Raw genomic sequence first — 19,950 nt, 5'->3', positions numbered from 1 at the left:
ACACTATGAAGGTAATAAATAATGTGGCATCTTTGGGGGACATCGAGGGGAGCGTCATGACAGGGCACTGAAATTATATTAGGGTAGATTTTCCCAAAACATTTTTCAAAGACTCTAGTCATCCCAGATGCTCTGTGGGTAAATCTGGCAAAAGCTGAATGCTGTTGTCATGCTAGCAAAGCAAAAACTCTTGACAAAATCCGAAGAAATCTGTTTGGTTCAACCCAATGTTTTCCAAAGTCATTTGATCGGAGAACCCCCTTCCCTTTTTCCTTTTAATTAACACCTACTGACACATCACTGAACAAACTTTGGTCAGGGATGTATGCAGTCCTGAGAATATTAAGGCAAAACAAATTGAGTGGGGCAACACTACACTACTGGCAACCGTGGAAAGCGAGCAAAGTTGAGACCTGAAATGAAAGGCAAAGGAAGCCAATAAAAATTCCTGAGCAGGAACGTCGTGACAACAATGTTTAATGAAGGGTCATTAGTCTGGCTCCCATGGGACAAACCATTAGAGAACATCTAAGTTTAACTAGGCAAAAAGAATGCATTTAACTATCTCTGAATGAAATGTTTTGATTTCGGTAAGAATTCAGTATGCTAATAAGAATATAAGCCTGAAAACTACTTGTCAAATTGCTCCTGAATTTGACTTATGGACACTCCTTATGTTCTTACCCAAGATTCTAATTGGCATTTGTAAAAAGACCTGTGTCGTAGCCCCACCTTGAAGTATTATAGTTGGTAAACTGATTACCTTTTCTACTTCTAGCTTTGCAGGTGCGAAATCTTCATCAAGCGCTAAGCACTGAAGAAACAGTTGTAAGGCATCACCTAAAAAACCAGCATCGTGGAGGACTTTTCCTTTCCTGAAGTAGACCTTCAATAAAAGCACATAAACACGACTTTTATGGATGGAATTGTTTTTTAAAAAAATCAGTATCAAGGGGAAAACAAAAAAAAAGTCTGCTTGGAAATACTCATTTTGAAACTCTGACTGAGGAGGCCCAAGCATTCTAAAGGCATATTTACACCCTGCCCTGGAGAGGCACCTACGGGGGAGCTGAGGCCCAGAAAATGACTTCAAAACCACATTTCTCATTATATCCCTTCAGTGATAAGTCCAGAGGGTTCTTTCTTTTTAACAGTTGTAAAGCTGTCCGTACAATCATTTCCCCTCTTAACATTCATTGGACTTGTACTAACCAGTCATGCCATCATGGGATTTTGAATCATTTTCCTTATTAGTTTATAACTTTTAGAGCATCCTTACTATACTGTCCTCAAAGGCACAGCTTTGAATGGAGGAAAAAGTCACATTAAAAAATGACTTCTAGCTTAAAGAATATATATGGGAGATGGACTAATTTGCCTTGGCAGTTTGATGAAAAGGAGAAAGAGTAAACTGATTATATATTATATACATGCCACAAGTCTTTTTTTAAAACAGCATGGGCAAGGCAACCTCCTCTGACCCCATCTACCACAGTAAACCACAGCCTAACCATCCAGTTCCCATCACAATGCCTCAGTCAACTGTTCAGCCACAAGGACCTCTTCTCTTTCCGTTGATAAAACCTCCTCCATTGATCACCAGTTTGGATCCAGCTCTGCAATAGGGCCAGTTATGTCTCTTGGAGGAAATGCTGTATATTAAAGTCTTTTTTTCTGTGCCTTGAATTCAGGTTGTTCTTTGGTTAGGAGACAAAGGTTTCTTATAGTTTAAAAAACTGTCATGATATTCATCCACTCAAAATACTGACCTTAGATTTCTAGAACTCTATATTTTATTTAAAGAATCACCCAATCCATTCCATTATAACTTATAACCATAACTGAATGCATAGTCCCTGCAGTTGAAATTTGTAAATGTATGCAAATGTAAGACAGTAATTTTACCTCAGGCCAATTTGGCAGTTGAAAGAGAACTGCATTTAAATCTTCTATGGCTGCTTTAAACTCTCGCAGACCAGCATATGATTCAGCTCTGTAAATTTTCAGAGTCAAGTCGCTGGGCTCTGAAATAAATATACTATGAAGGTTTGATTATTTTTAAAAGATTACTGTATGACCCACAAAATACATCATACTAGATAAAGAACTGACTCAGTGATTCTAGTCAGTAACCACCAAAGCAAAGGCAGTGAACCAAGCACTGTACAGGTGCAACCCACTAGTATGTTACAATTTATAATTTATATCAAATCCTTATGAGTAGATTATTTTAGTGGAGGAAATTATGCTTTTTAAAAAAACTGAAAATATTTTTATAATATGAATAATCATCCCTAAGAAAATGTTTTCTTAAAATAGGTCATTCTGTTAAAATTTAAAAGACTTATGTCTTAGATGTTTAGAAGATTTGCCTTTTTGTGGTAAATCTTACTTTTTCATAACAATTCTGAAATCCTATTTATAAATGACCATATGTGAAACCACTGCACATGGGATCCCACAGTTACAAAGACTGACCAAGGCACGGTCTAAGGAGAGTACAGTGATCCTGCTTCTGGAGGAAATGGGTTGATAAGAGTCAGCTTTTTTAAGAGGGAAAAAATTTTAATTCCTGCCATTAGCAAAAGTAGTATTGGACAGTCTCCAGACAGATTTAATTTCAAATATTTGAGGGAAAAAAGCTTTGTTGATAATTTCACTATGTTGTCCATCACTACTTGAGAAACTAAACTAGTATCCAATTGCACTCAAAATTTCAGACACTTAGTTGGTTCATTTATGATACTACAATCAATTACTGCAGGTACATAAGATTGTAAAACTGAAGTCTAGGCCAGAAACTAATTTTTAGTACATCGTACATCTACAGATGACATAACTTGACTCTTCTTTGAAAGCTATTCATCTTTGGAGGCTTCCAAAATGTATGCTTATAAAACAAACCTTTCATTGTGGGAAGGGTGTAAAGACCCATAACGCCTCATCCAAAAAAAAAAACTATAATAAAACAAAACTCATTAATAGCTCCCTGATTTACTTTTTTAAAAAAATAAATTTATTTATTTTTGGCTGCACTGGGTGTTTGTTGCTGCGCGTGGGCTTTCTCTAGTTGCAGTGAGCGGGGGCTACTCTTCCTTGTGATGTGTGGGCTTCTCATTGTGGTGGCTTCTCTTGTTGTGGAGCACGGGCTCTAGGCATGTGGGCTTCAGTAGCTGTGGATCGCGGGCTCTAGAGCGCAGGCTCAGTAGTTGTGGCGCACAGGCTTAGTTGCTCTGCAGCATGTGGGATCTTCCCGGACCAGTGCTCGAACCTGTGGCAGGCGGATTCTTAACCACTGCACCACTAGGGAAGTCCCTACTCTAGTTTTTAAATCATTGCTTTTCTACAGATAAATCTAGATTTAACAATTAAATTAGAGACAGGCCTTTTTCAGTTGCTGGTACTTGAGAACCCGAATTATATTGTTCCCTCAGATTTTTACCAATGAAAAAATTTTCAAGAATAAAATTAATATTTCATGAAAATATTTCTTACTTCCTCAGTAGAAAAAGACACATCTGGCATATTCCATCTTTTGTTTCTTAAAGCAATATAATTGTAAATCATTATCTTTGAACAAAAACGCATAGAAACTGAAAGCTCCATGGGATTAATCAATCAAGAATGAAGAGTTCTAGCACCAAGCTAGACCCTGAGGGGGTTTAAAAGATTTTACTTTATCCATGTCTTCGAGGAGCTTTACAGTCTCATTAGAAAATTCTATTTTCTTGTGAAATGGCACCATATGATCCTGATTTCACAAGCACAACTGGAGTTGGGGAAACAGAGCAACGTGTGCCAGACCAGTCCAAGGAGCAAGCAGTCACTACCCTTGAGCTGGAGAGGACGGTGACCAGGACGTGCACAGCTGGGTGCTCCCAACAGCATCCTTGGGGCCCCGCCTGTGCTCCAGCACCTCCAGAGACAGGGGGTTCACGGTCACAACAAGCAGCCCACTCCACACACGGATCCCTCACTGGGCTTTTTATCTTCTCACATGTTTTTTACAGCAAGTCCCCATGGCATGACACTTGACGTAGTACACATTCGGACCTCGTGAGTAACGCACCCTCTGATCAAGGCCTCGCTGCTCAGCGGTGCCCTTTACGCAGCTTCTCTAGGGCAGCACTGAGGGAAGGGGCGGAGGAGACCTCCGCCTTTAAAGCACCCAGTCAATCTACAATGCTTCTCCCCTCTGAGGGAAGCAAGAAAGGACTGTGCCCCTCTCATCTCAACACAGAAGCACTCAGGCTATCCAGACTCCCTGGAAAGCTAGTGTCTACTGGGATTAGAAAAGAGGTGGACCCCATGAAGAGATGAGAAGAGGATCATATTTTAAAACTCTTGCTCCCCAAATCCTCATAGGTCATGTTTTTATTGAGAACTTCAAATGTCAATGGACTACATTTGAATGACTCTGTTTGGGGGGGGAAAACCCACCTCATCAATTGAGTTCACACTCTCCAATATGTTTTAAAAGAGATGAGGGCCACCCCATTTATTTCCTGCAGATCCTTCTTAATTCAGAAAAAGAGCCAAATGCACTAATTGAGGCCCTTCGAATAGCCTAAGGATACAGGATGTCTGCCCTCCGTGTCCACTTTTGGGAAAAAAACCCGCCATCAGCCTGGCGTGTGTGGGATTAACTCAGGTGTGAAACAGGCGACAAACATTTACTGTCTGCTCCCTACCTGGCCCTGCGGACGCTGGAACGAACTAGTCACCTCACTGCACAGGCCACCAGGAGGGCCTGCCTCTCAGTCCACAGCTGCAGGTATGCAGTGCCTGGCACATTACAGACTCAGTTTGTTGGAAAAATGAAGAAGTATAAAGATGGGGTTGGGGCTAAGTGTACTGAGCGTGATTTAAATCCCACACCTAATTGTCTCATTCTACCTCCAGGTGCGTCAGATTTCCAACAGCCTGCTGTGTTCTTCCTCAAGTTCAGTACACGTCTCACACCCCACCCCCCAAAAAAGGTGTCTGGTCACTATATTCTGTTAGTAACACTGACGTCCCAAATCAAACTCTTAACCGTGGTCAATTTTACCTCCTCTAATATCTCCCAAATCCATCCCTGGTCTCTTCCAATCCTACTGCTAATTGCCTTAGTTTTGGCTTCCAGAATATCGACTGCACCCCCTGCCTCCAGTTTTACCTATATCCTCACCATCCACAGATGAATAGGCATTGAGCACAACATCCAAGTTTCTCCCTGCTTGGGTCCTGCCCATCTCTCCAGCCTTATTTCCCATCGTTGTGAGCCTCCCACTTGACTCCAACAAGACCTAGCTACTCACTCAGCCCCATGCATGCCACTCGACTTCACATCTCCTCCTTTCTTCACAGAGCTTCCTCCTTATCATTCTTTGTGAGACCACCTCAACCCAACTCCCCTCGGTCTGGATAACTTTTTCTAATCCAGTAAGACTCAGCGCACCAGTCTCTTCTCCAGGATGCTTTCCTTTGCGTCTGCTGCTACTCAGCATCCCATAAGAATTCAGAGCATGAGCCTGGAAGCCAGACTGCCTGGGTTCAACTTCTGCCTCCTCCACTCACTCGCTGTGAACCGGGGCAAGTTGGCAAACCCCTCTGTACCTCAGTTTCCTCAGCTGTAAACTTGAGTTTTTGTCCACCTATGGTCAATTAATCGACGACAAAGGAGGCAAGACTATACAATGGAGAAAAGACAGTCTCTTCAATAAATGGTGCTGGGAAAACTGGACAGCTAAAGGTAGAAGAATGAAATTAGAACATTCTCTAACACCATACACAAAAATGACCTCAAAATGGATGAAAGACCTAAATGTAAGACCTGATACTATAAAACTCTTAGAAGAAAACATAGGCATAACACTCTGACATAAATTGCAGCAATATCTTTTTAGATCCGCCTCCTAGAGTAATGGAAATAAAAACAAAAATAAGCAAATGGGACCTAATTAAGCTCATAAACTTTTGCACAGCAAAGGAAACCATAAACAAAATGAAAAGACAACCCACAGAATGGAAGAAAATATTTGCAAATGAACAACAGACAAGGGATTAATCTCCAAAATCTAGGAACAGCTCATACAGCTCAATATCAAAAAAACAAGCAACCCTATCAAAAAATGGGCAGAAGATCTCAATAGATGGTTCTCTAGAGAAGACATACAGACGCCCAGAGGCACATGAAAAGATGTTCAACAAGGCTAATTATTAGAGAAATGCAGATGAAAACTACAATGACGTATCACCTCACACCAATCAGAATGGCCATCATCAAAAAGTCTACAAACAATAAATGCTGGAGAGGATGTGGAGAAAAGGGAACCCTCCTACACTGTTGGTGGGAATGTAAATTGGTACAACCATTATGGAGAACAGTATGGACGTTCCTCAGAAAACTAAAAATAGAATTACCATACCATCCAGCAATCCCACTCCTGGGCATATATTCAGAGAAAACGGTAATTTGAAAAGATACATACACCCCAATGTTCACTGCAGCACTATTTACAACAGCCGGGACAGGGAATACAACCTAAATGTCCACTGACAGATGAATGAGTAAAGAAGATGTGGTACATACATACAATGGAATACTACTCAGCTATAAAAAAGAATGAAACAGTGCCGTTTGCAGCAACATGGATTGACCTTAGAGATTATCATACTAAGTGAAGGAAGTCAGAGAAAGACAAATACCGTATGATATCGCTTAGATGTGGAATCTAAAAAAAAATGATACAAATGAACTTATTTACAAAACAGAAACTTAGAAATCACAGACTTAGAAAGCAAACTTATGGTTACCAAAGGGGAAAGGCGGGGGGAGGGATAAATTGGGAGTTTGGGATTGACATATACACACTACTATATTTAAAATAGATTACCAACAAGGACCTACTGTATAGCACAGGGAACTCTACTCAATATTCTGTAATACCCTAAATGGGAAAAGAATTTGAAAAAGAATAGATATATGTATAACTGAATCAATTTGCTATACACCTGAAACTAACACATTGTTAATCAACTGTACTCCAATATAAAGTTAAAAATTTAGGGCTTCCCTGGTGGCACAGTGGTTGAGAGTCCGCCTGCCGATGCAGGGGACACGGGTTCGTGTCCCGGTCCGGGAAGATCCCACATGCTGCTGAGCGGCTAGGCCTGTGAGCCATGGCCGCTGAGCCCGCGTGTCCGGAGCCTGTGCTCCGCGGCGGGAGAGGCCACAACAGTGAGAGGCCCGCGTACCGCAAAAACAAACAAACAAACAAAACTACCCCAAAGGGAAGAACTGAACTAATTTTAGGTTTTAGGCAGACTGTTTTTTTTTAAACATCTTTATTGGAGTATGATTGCTTTACAATGTTGTATTAGTTTCTGCTGTATAACAAAGTGAATCAGCTATACGTATACGTATATCCCCGTATCCCCTCCCTCTCGCGTCTCCCTCCCACCCTCCCCATCCCATCCCTCTAGGTGGACACAAAGCGCCGAGCTGATCTCCCATTGCGATGCACTAAGCAGACTTCTTTAAAGCAAAAATATACACAAAGAAGCAAAGGGCAAGAATTTAAGTTACGTGAGATGATTTTTTTTCAGCTAATACAGTTATTTGATAACAACAACAAACTATGTACTGTTCTAAATAATTTACAACCTTCAGAACAATCCTGTGGGTATAACACTGTCCACATTTTTATAGATAAAGAAACTGGGGGGGCCTCCCTGGTGGCGCAAGTGGTTAAGAGTCCGCCTGCCGATGCAGGGGATACGGGTTCGTGCCCCGGTCTGGGAGGATCCCATATGCCGCGGAGCGGCTGGGCCCGTGAGCCATGGCCGCTGGGCCTGCGCATCCGGAGCCTGTGCTCCGCAACGGGAGAGGCCACAACAGTGAGAGGCCCACATACCGCAAAAAGAAAAAAAAAAGAAAAAAAAAAAAAAAAAAAAAAAAAAAAGAAACTGGGTACAGAGAGTTTAAGTAATTTGCCCAAGATCAAACAGCTTGCAAGTGGTGGATTCTAGATGCTACCTCCAGCTGCCTGGATCCAGAGTTCTTGCTGTTCACCTCTATGCTAATAACGGGGGGGGGGGGAGGGAGAGGGAGGGGGGGAGAGAGAGGGAGAGGGAGGGGAGAGGGAGAGGGAGGGAGGGGGGGAGGAAGGGAGGGGGAAGGAGGGAGAGGGAGAGGGGGGAGAGGGGGAGGGGAGAGGGAGGGGGAGAGGGAGGGGGAGAGGGAGGGGGAGAGGGAGGGGGAGAGGGAGGGGGAGAGGGAGAGAAGGAGGGAGAGAGAGAGAGAGAGGGAGGGAGGGAGGGAGGGGGAGAGAGGGGGGAGAGAGAGAGAGAGAGAGAGAGAGAGAATGTGTGCAAAGTACTTAGAACAGGGCTTGGTATATTTTAAGCACTATTTTAAGTGTTTGCTATTATGATTGTGTTCCTTTACTGTATGCAAGCAGCATTTATTTAATTTTAAAAATCTGTTTTTGAGCTCCCTCCATTATTTACTGTCTCTGTATCCTCAAATCCTGGCTTTGATAAATGTTTGCTGAACCAGGGGAAATTCATTAAAATCTGTCCCCTTGAGCTCCTCAATTCATGCCCTCAATTTCTCTTCTCTTCAACCCAGTAATATTGTGAGTCATTAGTCAAGTAAAAAGACAAATAAAATTCTGCTACAATGAGGAAACTAGTTTTAAGTTGTCCAAGGCCCCACATGGGCTGTGGAGGGAGAGTTCTCCAGAGTGGTGATTCCTCATCTGTTTTCCAGTAAGTGATGGGTAGTAATAGGAGTGTACACATCATTTATTTCATCTTCAAGAAACTTGTTTTGAATAACAAAAGTTATAAAATATTTAAACTTTGAAAAATACAGAAAATTAAGAATTAAAAATCCTTTTCCCACCACAAAGAAATTCATTAAAATCTGTCCCCTGAAGTTCCTCAATTCATGCTCTCATGAATTGAGAAATAACCAGTATTGGCATATAACCTGTACTTTTTATGTTTGTGTAGATTACATTTTTAATGTACAGTTTTATAAAATATACCATATATACTGTGTATAATCTGCTTTTTCTGTCAATGTAATTATATCCACAAGATTTTTAATGGTTGCAAACTATTCCACTATGTATACCATCTACTTAAAAATTCCCTATTACTTCTAATTTTTGCTAATATAAAAATTCATTACTATATAGCTCCTTGCTATACTGCAATGAACATATATCTATAAGCTTTTACATATCAGTTTATTTCCTTGGTTATTTTCTATAAAGTTGAGTGACTGTGTAGAAAGTTATATAGATATATAGTCCTCAATACATTCTGCTCACCCTTCTTTTATAAAACTTTATTTTACACTCCCAGAAGCTGTGTATTTGTTTCCTAGGAAAACACAAATGAAAATAGCATCATTATTATTTTTTTAACATCTTATTGGAGTATAATTGCTTTACAATGGTGTGTTAGTTTCTGCTTTATAACAAAGTGAATCAGTTATACATATACATATGTTCCCGTATCTCTTCCCTCCTGCGTCTCCCTCCCTCCCACCCTCCCTATCCCACCCCTCTAGGTGGTCACAAAGCACCGAGCTGATCTCCCTGTGCTCTGTGGCTGCTTCCCACTAGCTAGCTATTTTACGTTTGGTAGTGTATATATGTCCATGCCACTCAGCATCATTATTTTAATGTGCATTTTTTCAGTGAGTTTGACCTTTAAAACTATTTATTGGCTATTTAGATTGTTCATGTGTAAGTATTCGTCGAGTGTCTTTTTTCTTAGATATTTATATGTTGAGCTGTTTGAGGAATTCCAATGGCTAACTGAAATACTAGATTTCTTTGCTTCTATTTCTTTGTCATGTTCAGTACGGTAGAACTTGGTTATCACAGTTAAACTGAGAGCTGCCAATTGACAAGTTGTTAGTGATTGATTAATAAAGTCCAGGAATAGTAGTCTGGCATACTAATTAAAATCATAACCATTGGATTCAGAAGATCTGGCTCCAGATCCACTTTGGACAGTTTACCTAACTCTTTGAACTTCAGTCTCCTCACCTATAAAATGCTGGCGATACCTGTTAAGACTGTTTTGTGGACTAAATAAGATAGTGCATGTTAACGGTTAACATAGTGCCTGGCACAAGAGTGTTCAATAAATAACAGTTACTGTTAATATTACAAAATATTTCAAAACAAGTTGATAAAGAAATGAGATTAGCTCTTGACACAAGGTATTAGAAGAGTATTTTCTACCTCTTTTACCCAAATAAACCTTAGCTGGATGAGAAATATCTTTAGGGATCAGTAACGCAGGTTGGACAAAAGGAGGGGAAGCAAAAAAAAAAAAAAAAAAAAAGAAAAAAGAAAAGAATGATCTTATCCTATCAAAGAAAAAGAAAAAAACTTAACAGAAACTTCTGCCTTGCATTTTAGAGTTCTCTTAAGTTATTCACCTTCTACAGTAAAACATAACAATTTTGAAAAGTATCTTTACAATGTAAGAGGCAGAATACTATACAAATTTGTTAAAAATTACACTTGAATATATCTAAGCCTCTTAGAAATATTCCACTAAATAGAAAAACAATTCTGAATAAACCAAAGGTTAATATAAAAATAATGAGAAATCTATGATAACTGAGTTTTGATAAATCTTTCATCATTTGATGAATTAAAAAAGTCAAAACATGGAAATTATTTAAAAGACAGAGCTTAAGAGTTATTTATATACCCCCCTTTTCATCTGTGACAATAAGAATAAGCTGTTATATGGGCTTCTCTGGTGGCGCAGTGGTTGAGAGTCTGCCTGCCCACGCAGGGGACACGGGTTCGTGCCCCAGTCCGGGAAGATCCCACATGCCGCGGAGCGGCCGGGCCCGTGAGCCATGGCCGCTGAGCCTGCGCGTCCGGAGCCTGTGCTCCACAATGGGAGAGGCCACAACAGTGAGAGGCCCGTGTACCGCAAAAAAAAAAAAAAAAAAAAAAAGAATAAGCTGTTATAACTGATCTTTATAGTAACCCTGAGGCACTGCAAAAATCCTTCAAGTGACTTCTGAATTAAAGGAAAGATGAATCACAGATATACTGGATATAGGCTCAGTTTGTTAGAAATCAGTTAAGCAATAAGCCCCTTTTCTGGTGATTTTCAATACTGTAAATACCGATTTGCTGCAATTTTAAAAGAAACAAGAAATACAAACTTTATAAGGACAGGGACTTGGTTTTGCTCACCTCTGTATTGCCAGCATCTAAAACAATGCCTAGTATACAGTAAGCACTGAATAAATACTTGTTAAATTAATAGCAAGAACACCTAAGATTTATGTTTTATATGCTAATTTTTAAAATCAACTTCAGTCTTAGAAGCAATATTCACATGCCCAATTTCTGCTTTCAGTTGCAACTCAGTTGCTTGCTTGCCTTTAAAAAGTCACTTAAAATTCTTGGAGCTCTTTTCTTCAGTTCTAATTTGGTTACTTATTTGCCTTTAAAAAAGTCACTTAAAATTCTTGGAGCTCTTTAATCTGTGAATTAGGGGTACTAATACATGCTCTCCTATCTCACATGATCTTTTGTAAGAATCAGTTAAGATAATGGAAGTGAAAATACTCAGTGAAGTCTAAAGCACCATATAAATGTCAATGTTTACTGTTTCAGGTACTTTGCAGAATAAGTTAGGGCATATATAAGTTTACTGATGAATTAAATTCCAATCTCTTCATGTTAACCTAGTTGACTAAGATATTAAAAACCCTTTACATTTTCTTTAAATGTATTCAGTATCTACCTATAATTTGACTTACCTTTTTATAAGGTAAAGCCTTATATATAACGCCTTATATAAAGCCTTTTATAAGCCTTGCAATGTCTATATTTTATTGATGTATGCTAAAATGTTACTACTAATTAACATATGCAGGCGAGAATCAGGATTTAACCCTCACTCTGGTAATATTAATGTGGTAGAGAGAAAAGAGCAGGACTTGACATTGTAAGATTTAGATTTCAATTTTAGCTAAATCACCTTCTTGCTGGAGCACAAATTTTACATTTTAAAAATATTTTAAATATTTACTGAGTATTTAACCATCAGGCACCATTCAAAGCACTTCACATGTTTTGACTCTTAATTCTCACAACAGCCCTAGGCTGTTGTTATGGTTGCTATCTTTCTATGAGGTAGACACTATTCTCACTTTTCAGATAAGGAAAGCGAAACAGGGAGGTCAGACACAGGCCCAAGGCCAGCGAGCAGGTGGAGGCCTCGCTGGGATTCAAACTCAGGTCATCAGACACCAGCATGCACAGCTCTAACTAGTAGGCTGTACTGCATTCTCTAACCCTAGGTGCCTCAATTTCCCTCTGAGGATAATGGTACTCCACAGGATTCTTTATGACAATGAAATGACAAAGAATTTTAAAATACTTGGTAATAGTCAAGGACTACATAATTAATATTCAAAACAAAACTTTCCTTCTCCAAGTATTTCAAATAAAATATTCTCCTCCTTACAACCTTTATTTTATTTTAACCAGTTCAAACTGTAAATTATACTGTTCTGTTGGTGTTCTTTTGGGGGGGAGAGTGGCAAGTCAGTGTAAAAATTCATTAAAAATAAAAGGAAGAGGGACTTCCCTGGTGGCACAGTGGTTAAGAATCCACCTGCCAATGCAGGGGACACGGGTTTGATCCCCGGTCCGGGAAGATCCCACATGCCATGGAGCAACTAAGCCCGTGTGACACAACCACTGAAGCCCACAACTACTGAAGCCCGCATGCCTAGAGCCAATGCTTCGCAAGAGAAGCCACTGCGATGAGAAGCCGGCGCACCGCAATGAAGAGTTAGCCTCTGTTTGCCGCAACTAGAGAAAGCCTGCGCGCAGCAACGAAGACCCAACACAGCCAAAAATAAAATAATTAAAAACAAAAAGGGAAAAAAATCTTTATTGAAAAAAAATAAGAGAGCACAGCAAAGTTGCATTATTTCAAAAGACTCAAGTATAAAGGTTCAATGCAGAAGACTTTTACATAATATCCTTGAATACCAAAAAGACAAAGTTATGAAACATCTGAGAGTTAATACCAAAAGATCAATGGATTAAATGTTATCTAAATATATTTCAGTTCAACAGACACTTATGTAATCTCAATGGGAACGTTCTGATTTTGGCAAAGGTTTTCTAACTTTCCTTTCTTGTTGACAGGGATTAAATTTGGATGTGTGTGGGCTAACTGTAGACTAGATTATTTTCTCTAGTTAATAGTATTTACTTGTTTCATTGTAAGAATTATACAAAAAATTATAGTGAAGGTCTTTTTCCATTGTTAACAATAATGAAAGTATCTTAAGTAACTACAGCTGTATAATTACATAAATACATTTCAAATGCCTGGCTCTCAAAAATTTAAAGCTTAACTGTACAAATACATTTATAACTCTACTAAACCTTTTTTATTTATGCCCATAAACTGTTAAACACATAATATCTGTACTTTACCAACTATAATTTGTTAGCTCTAAGATTTTTTCCCTCCTACTTTGCACTAAAAATTCAAAGGATGAAAAAAGTTATCCTCATTAGTACCATTCATACACATTTTTGAGTATGGAATTAATGATTTTTGAAAGACCTAAAAATGAGGGGAAAACAGACTGATGAGGTGAAAGTCAGGAGACATGGGTTCTAGTCCTGCAAAAGTAAAATTAAGCAGCTGAGTGGACAGAATTCCCACGTGCAGTCTATGCAAACTGAAAAAAGGAGAAAGAATAGATCTTTCAGTCTTTTTCTGTTAAAAATAATATCCTCAACCCCAGGCCCCAAATATTCTTTAATTAAAAGATTACTGGTCATAGAACATTAAACTAAATCTTAATTAGTAAATGTACTCCGTGTTCTTCCATGGATTAGGACCTGAATTCTTACGAAATGCCTAATTTAAGAGGTCAAACCACTAAATCATTGGGCGTTAATACTGAATAGCACTGTCAGGAAGTTTCATCCTTTATTTTACACTAGTGACAAAAAAATTCCTTGGAAATTTATGTTAAACATTTTCATTGGATGAGTTATACCGGTAGGATGAACCCTGGTCCAACATTTAGGAGAAATGGAGGACATGGTGTTGCTGCCTGTGTGTGACTGTGGACAAGTCATTTCACTGCTGCAGCTTCTGCTTCATTTAAAAAATAAGGACCGGGCTTCCTTGGTGGCGCAGTGGTTAAGAATCCACCTGCCAATGCAGGGGACACGGGTTCGAGCCCTGGTCCGGGCAGATCCCACATGCCGCGGAGCAACTAAACCCGTGCGCCACAACTACTGAGCCTGCGCTCGAGAGCCCGCGAGCCACAACTACTGAGCCCACGTGCCACAACTACTGAAGCCCGCGCGCCTAGAGCCGGTGCTCCGCAACAAGAGAAGCCACCGCAGTGAGAAGCCCGCGCACCGCAGCGAGGGGCCCGCGCACCACAGCGAGGAGTGGCCCCCTTTCGCCGCAACTAGAGAAAGCCCGCGCGCAGCAACAAACACCCAGTGCAGCCAAAAATAAATAAATTAAAAAAAAAAAAAAGAGGACCATGTCCTAGATGGTCTGTACTTCACCATTCATACTCTATTCACCCAGAGAGGCTGAGTTCTATTGGAATTTTGCATTCCAAATAGTTCTCTTTTGTTTTGGATCTATCATTCTATTTTATAACTGCTACTCCCCATAAAGATACTGAAAATATGGCAAGTTTGTGCTTTGAACTCTAAAGGTATTAAACAGCTCAACACAGTTAACTAGCTCAAAGTGACAGGGCACTTAGTGTAAAAGACCTACAACAAGATACTCTCAGTTACAGTTTATAAATGCACCTCATACTTAGCTTCAGTTTATATTCTGGAAGTCTGTTTTCTTGGGGATTATTTCCCCAAGTGTTATTCCATGCCTGTATAGACCTTAGTCTTGAAATATGCTTACTTAATACAAGGCTTAACAGTGACAAAATTGACATTTGGGGCCTGATCTTTGTGTGGGAGATTGTCCCGTGCATCACTGGATGTTGAGCAGCATCCCTGGCCTCTACCCACTAGATGTACCAGCACCACTCCCACATGGGGTGGCAGCCAAAAATCTCTCTAGATATTGCCCCAGATAATGTCCCCTGGGGGTGGGGAGGGGGGCAGTAAAATCCCCCTGGTAGAAAAACACCGAATTAAAGAACAACTATTAATTTTACACAGCGAACTAACTCCGGCAATGTCCCCTTCCACAGCCCAAAAAGAAAAGTGCTAGCCTAAGTTAGGAGGCCGAAACTGCTTCTTGGAGGCGAAGAAACAGACAAAAGATCTTCAAGGCCTTTTCCCCACAGCTTGATCAAGAGTGGAAAGGGAAACAAGCGTGGCAACGAACTCGATCTGAGACTGCCTCTTTATCTTTACCGTGAACTAGGTGTTTTCGAAAGTAAGCACACGTGTGCTTCTGAAATAAGCACTCCCTGACACACACAGGGGGAAATCATCAAGAGGAACCAGGTCGGCAGGCGTTTTCAGCTAAGACTGGAACAACCCGGAGCACCTCCGCAGCCCGGCGGCCCACGGGGCCTCCGGGTGCGGGGTGCGGGCGCCGAGCTCCTGCCACGCCCACCGGACGTCACCCGTTACACAACGCCCCCCCGCCCCCCGCTTATGCAATTCTGCCTCCAGCGGTTTCCAATTGCCCCGGTGACTTTTGTGGGAGACCAAGGTATATGTTGCACACCCAGCCTCGTCTGTGGATCCTCTCCCCGCCCCGGCTGGCGTCTCCCCGTGGCGGACCCGGCCCGGCCCGAGCGGCCAATTACCGGAAAGAGCGCGGCAGGAAGAGAACAGCCGCTCAGGCTCGCCCAACTCCCTCCCCATCCCGCGCTCGGGCGGCCTCGCCCGGCCACCCGCGCCGCGCCGCTCCGGGCGCGCCCGCCACAGCGCCAGGCCGCAGCGGAGGGAACCCCGCGCCGCGTCACAGTCGGCTCGAGGGCGATCCCCACTGTGACCGAAGCACCCTGGGGCGCCGCCCCCTCCCACACCCTCCGGGACCCCGAGACCCGACCCGCGAGCGGCAGCCCGCCTCGGGAAGCCTCCCGGGGGCGTAGACGAGTTTGTGGCCGCCCGCCCGCCCGTCGGGGAAAGGAGGGTGGGGTCGCAGGGCCCGCGCGGTCACCTGTTCGCAGCTCCTCGCAGGCGGCGGCCAGGGCCTCCCGGTAGCGCCCCTGGTGCAGCAGCTCCCCGAGACGCCCGGCAGCCCGGGCTCTCTCCCGCTCGCCCGGGAACCACTTTTCGGCCAAGTGGTTGAGAACGACGCTGGTCCTGAAGCCCGAGGCAGCGATGGCGGCGGCCAGAGGCGGCGGCCGCGGGGAGGTCCCCTCAGCATCAGCGGCCGCGGCGGGCGGCAACCGGTCCCGGCAGAGGCGGCAGCGGGCGCGGAGCTCTCTCCGCAGGCAGCGGCGGCAGTAGCTGTGGCCACAGGCCACGGTCACCGGCTCGCTCAGGAAGCCCCGGCAGCCCAGGCAGCTGAGCAGCCCGCCGGCGCCGGGGTGGGCGCCCTCCGCCGGGGTCGCGCTCCAGCCCAGCCCGTGGCGGAGCCGGTAGTTGAACACCAGGCAGTCCACCAGGGTACCGAGGCACTCGGGCCTGACCGGGGCCCCGCGGCGCAGCGCCGCCGCGTACGTCTCCAGCGCTCCCTTCAGGTGGCCGCCCAGCGCCAGCAGCTCGCCCCGGCGGAGCAGCAGCTCCCAGCGCTCCGACTCCGCGGCCGCGCGCTCCAGCCGGTCGCCGCCGCCGCCCACTTCCCAGAACCGGCCCCGGCTCCGCGGCCGGGGGTCCGCCTCCTGGCTCTCTCCCTGGGAGCTCCTCGCTACGACCGGAGAAGACATGGCCCGCAAAGGGTTGCTCCGCCGCCCGCCGCCACGGTCCCGGAGCCTCCGGGGCGCGCGGCTCCGCACGCGGCCCGCGAGCAGGGGGGCGTGGCGCGCGGACACAGCGGGGCGGCGCGCGCCCGGGAAGCCCCGGGGGCGGGGCCTGGCGGGCGCGGGCGGGGCGGGACCGGGCTGCGCGGAGGCGCCCGGGACTCCCCCGCACTCTCCCCCCCCAACCCCCGCCCCGCGACCGGGTCCCCGAGAAGCCTACCGCCTGTCCAGCCCCTCCCGAAGCCCCTCCTGGCGGGAGACGCGAGGTCAGATGATCCCCCAGCGGGGATCTAATTGGCTTCTCCGGAAGAAGGGCCTGGCTTGTAACCGAACAAAGCCCGAAGGAGCTCAGACCTCCCTCGCCCCACTGGTTTCTCCGCCGGACGACCCCGCACCTGCCGCGGACTTCCCCTAGTCCCTGCTTCCTGGGTGCTCTCCTGCCGGGCGGCCGGCTTCGCGGGACTGAGGCCCAAACTGCCCACCCTTCCCTGACATAAACGCCCACCTGAGTGGGGACCCGCCCCCTCTTCCTGGCCTCTGGGAGCGTCCCGGTGTAGTGTACGTGCTCATCTGCGTTTTCTCCAGTTTATGCCCAAGTTACAGATGGACACGTAGAGGCAGAGGGCTTAGGAACGCGCAAAGTCAGTCTGATGACTTTGTGACTCCCCAAGTCTAGAGCAGGTCAACTTTAGGAACAAAATAACTCCACTCACCTACCTGACGCGACTCCCTCCAGAGTGTAAGACAATTTTCCCTGGTGCCAAATTACTGCTGCTTTTCTGGTTTAACCCCGCCCCCCATCTCGAGGGAGGAGGCCCACAGGTTCCTCTCCACATCTCATTTACTGCCCAACAGCTGGCTAAGGCCTATATTTGGCATTTTTAAAGAGAAAACACCAGGTGAATGTTTTTCACAGGAAAGTCATATCACTGCAACCCAAGCAAGGTCTGCAGTTTTGCCCAAAGAAGAGAAGGAAAATGATCTGGGTTTTATATAATGGGTTATATTTCCTCTAAACTTGGTGGTAGCGGGTTTAAAGCTCTTCGTTGAAAATACAGATTTGATTATAAGGTACTAGATTATTAATGCTGTCCTTTTTCAAATGGTTAGAAACAATGGCCCAGAGAGGGAAAGTTATTTGCCCCAAATCACACAGCTAATAATATACAAACGTTTTAAGATCACTTTACTCGCATTCCACTATTATTAGATCTTAGATAAAAATATTTCACATGAGATCTTCAAAACGGAGCTAAACGGACTCTTAACCTGAGCATGCTATGTCTGAAACTGGCTAACGTTTAATCAACATCCCTCTTTACAGAGAACAGGCAGTTAGGCTCAAAACTGCTTTGAGTTACATGTGTTTCTACTACACAATTAGCAAATCTCACGACTTCAGAGACGTAGATACACTGCCCCCAAGACAACATCCACATTGAACCTGAAACAGATTGCCAGCTGAGACCCAAGGAGCAACTCCTAATCATCTGAAGTGTGGTGTATTGGGATTGATTCACAAGCACAACCTTGAATCTAATTCTAGACCCCTGAATTACTGCCCTCCCTCCATAAACAGAAGAATGACATTAGATGCCCACATACTCATCTGAAACTTGAAACCATAAGTAGTAAAACAAATATCCATATGCCCATGGACATTTACTTTTGTGATGTATTCCTATCCTTAAGAGCCGCTTGCAAAATGTACAATAGTAATGAATACATGTGTTCATGATTACACAAAAAAAGTATAAGTTGATAAACATGCTTATGTTTCTTATCAAGTATAGTTCAAATCAGGTTTTATTAGGGAATTTCCCCCAAAAGTAAAATATATGGTTCAGAAAATAATATGAAGCATCATCTGTCCTTTGGAATTTCTTTCCCCAATAAATGTGACAAATAGCCACATCTGATTCTGGTGTGAAATAAAATAGTACAATTATGATAATGTGAGGGGGGAAAAATGGGACGATCTTGCTGTGTTCTCCTTGGCATTTGTGAATGGTTATAATTCCTGTTTGCTCGTTTATACATTTACGTAACTGGTTCTCATTTATGTAACTTATTTATGTAAGAGGTTGTACTGCCTCTGTGGCCTCTGTGTGCAGCACAATTTCCCTCTGAATCAGGAAGTCTGGGGCAAAATGATCACTGGCTCTAAGACCGGTCACTTGTCTGTCATGCTATGCCACCAAAAGAGGATATGTACTTTGATGCGACTGCTTTTTAAATTCAGAGGAGAGAAAATTAGTATCTTTCTTCATTCATTTTCTAAAATTTGGACTTTGGTCTCTGACTCACCCAGCAGGCTGCCATGGAGGAGAGGGAATCCTGTGGAAAAAAAAAACAAAAAAAATCCTCAGGGCCAAGAGGAATAGGATGGGGTGAAACTCTCCTCTCTTTCCCTTCCAGCGTTACTTCTGTCTTTGCTAACAAAGTAGTAAAATCATGAGATTTGTATTTCATTTCAGTTTTTTTGTGTTGTCTTCTAAAATAGATCAGTTATGTAAGAGAGTAAGAAGAAAAGCATATCTATTTCCTAATTTGGAAAATGCTTATCACCATCATTCCCCGCGTATCCCTGCCCTCCCCCGCCCCACTGCACCAGAAGGAGACTTTTCCTGGTATAGTTAGATAAACTATTTAAGAATCACGTAACATAGTGCTTTTCCTGTGCACAAGTCAGCTGAAGGTGTGTATTTGAACCCCTTTTTCTTTCTTTTTTTTCTTTTTTTTACTGTGGGTGAATTTACCACTTGTTTCCTCACATTCTTAACCATTAAAAAAACAGAAACTGAATTTAAGCTTTAAAGAGCCAAGCAAAATTATGTCCTCTTCCTGATTCATTTCAGTTGGTAACATTCTAGTCAATGCATTGAGAACAGTGAATTCTAAAATGAAACCATCAGTACATACCCAATAGCGTATCAGTACATAATGCACAGATGGAAGGGACTTTACAGCCACCTTGCATACCCCTCGTTTTACATACACGGGGACTCTTAGACCTGAGAAGCTGCTGCTTT

General features: G+C 43.4%; 1 protein-coding gene across 1 annotated transcript in view; it reads right to left on the bottom strand.

The window, feature by feature from the left end:
- LONRF1 (LON peptidase N-terminal domain and ring finger 1) overlaps positions 1–16,959 on the bottom strand; it is a 45,696-nt gene extending 28,737 nt beyond the window's left edge. Inside the window, exons 1-3 of the mRNA XM_060085835.1 lie at positions 16,174–16,959; positions 1,906–2,024; positions 764–886 (exon numbers count right to left, since the gene is read on the bottom strand). Of these exons, the coding sequence (XP_059941818.1) occupies positions 764–886; positions 1,906–2,024; positions 16,174–16,885 (954 nt within the window). The 5' untranslated portion in view covers positions 16,886–16,959. The remainder of the gene's footprint in view (positions 1–763; positions 887–1,905; positions 2,025–16,173) is intronic.
- Positions 16,960–19,950: the final 2,991 nt, after the last annotated feature.

The sequence above is a fragment of the Mesoplodon densirostris genome, chromosome 20 (genome assembly GCF_025265405.1).
Source record: "Mesoplodon densirostris isolate mMesDen1 chromosome 20, mMesDen1 primary haplotype, whole genome shotgun sequence".
In the NCBI taxonomy this organism is placed as follows: Eukaryota; Metazoa; Chordata; class Mammalia; order Artiodactyla; family Ziphiidae; genus Mesoplodon; species Mesoplodon densirostris.
The sequence above is the reverse complement of the archived record's forward strand: the minus strand, read 5'-3'. Positions and strand labels throughout refer to the sequence as shown.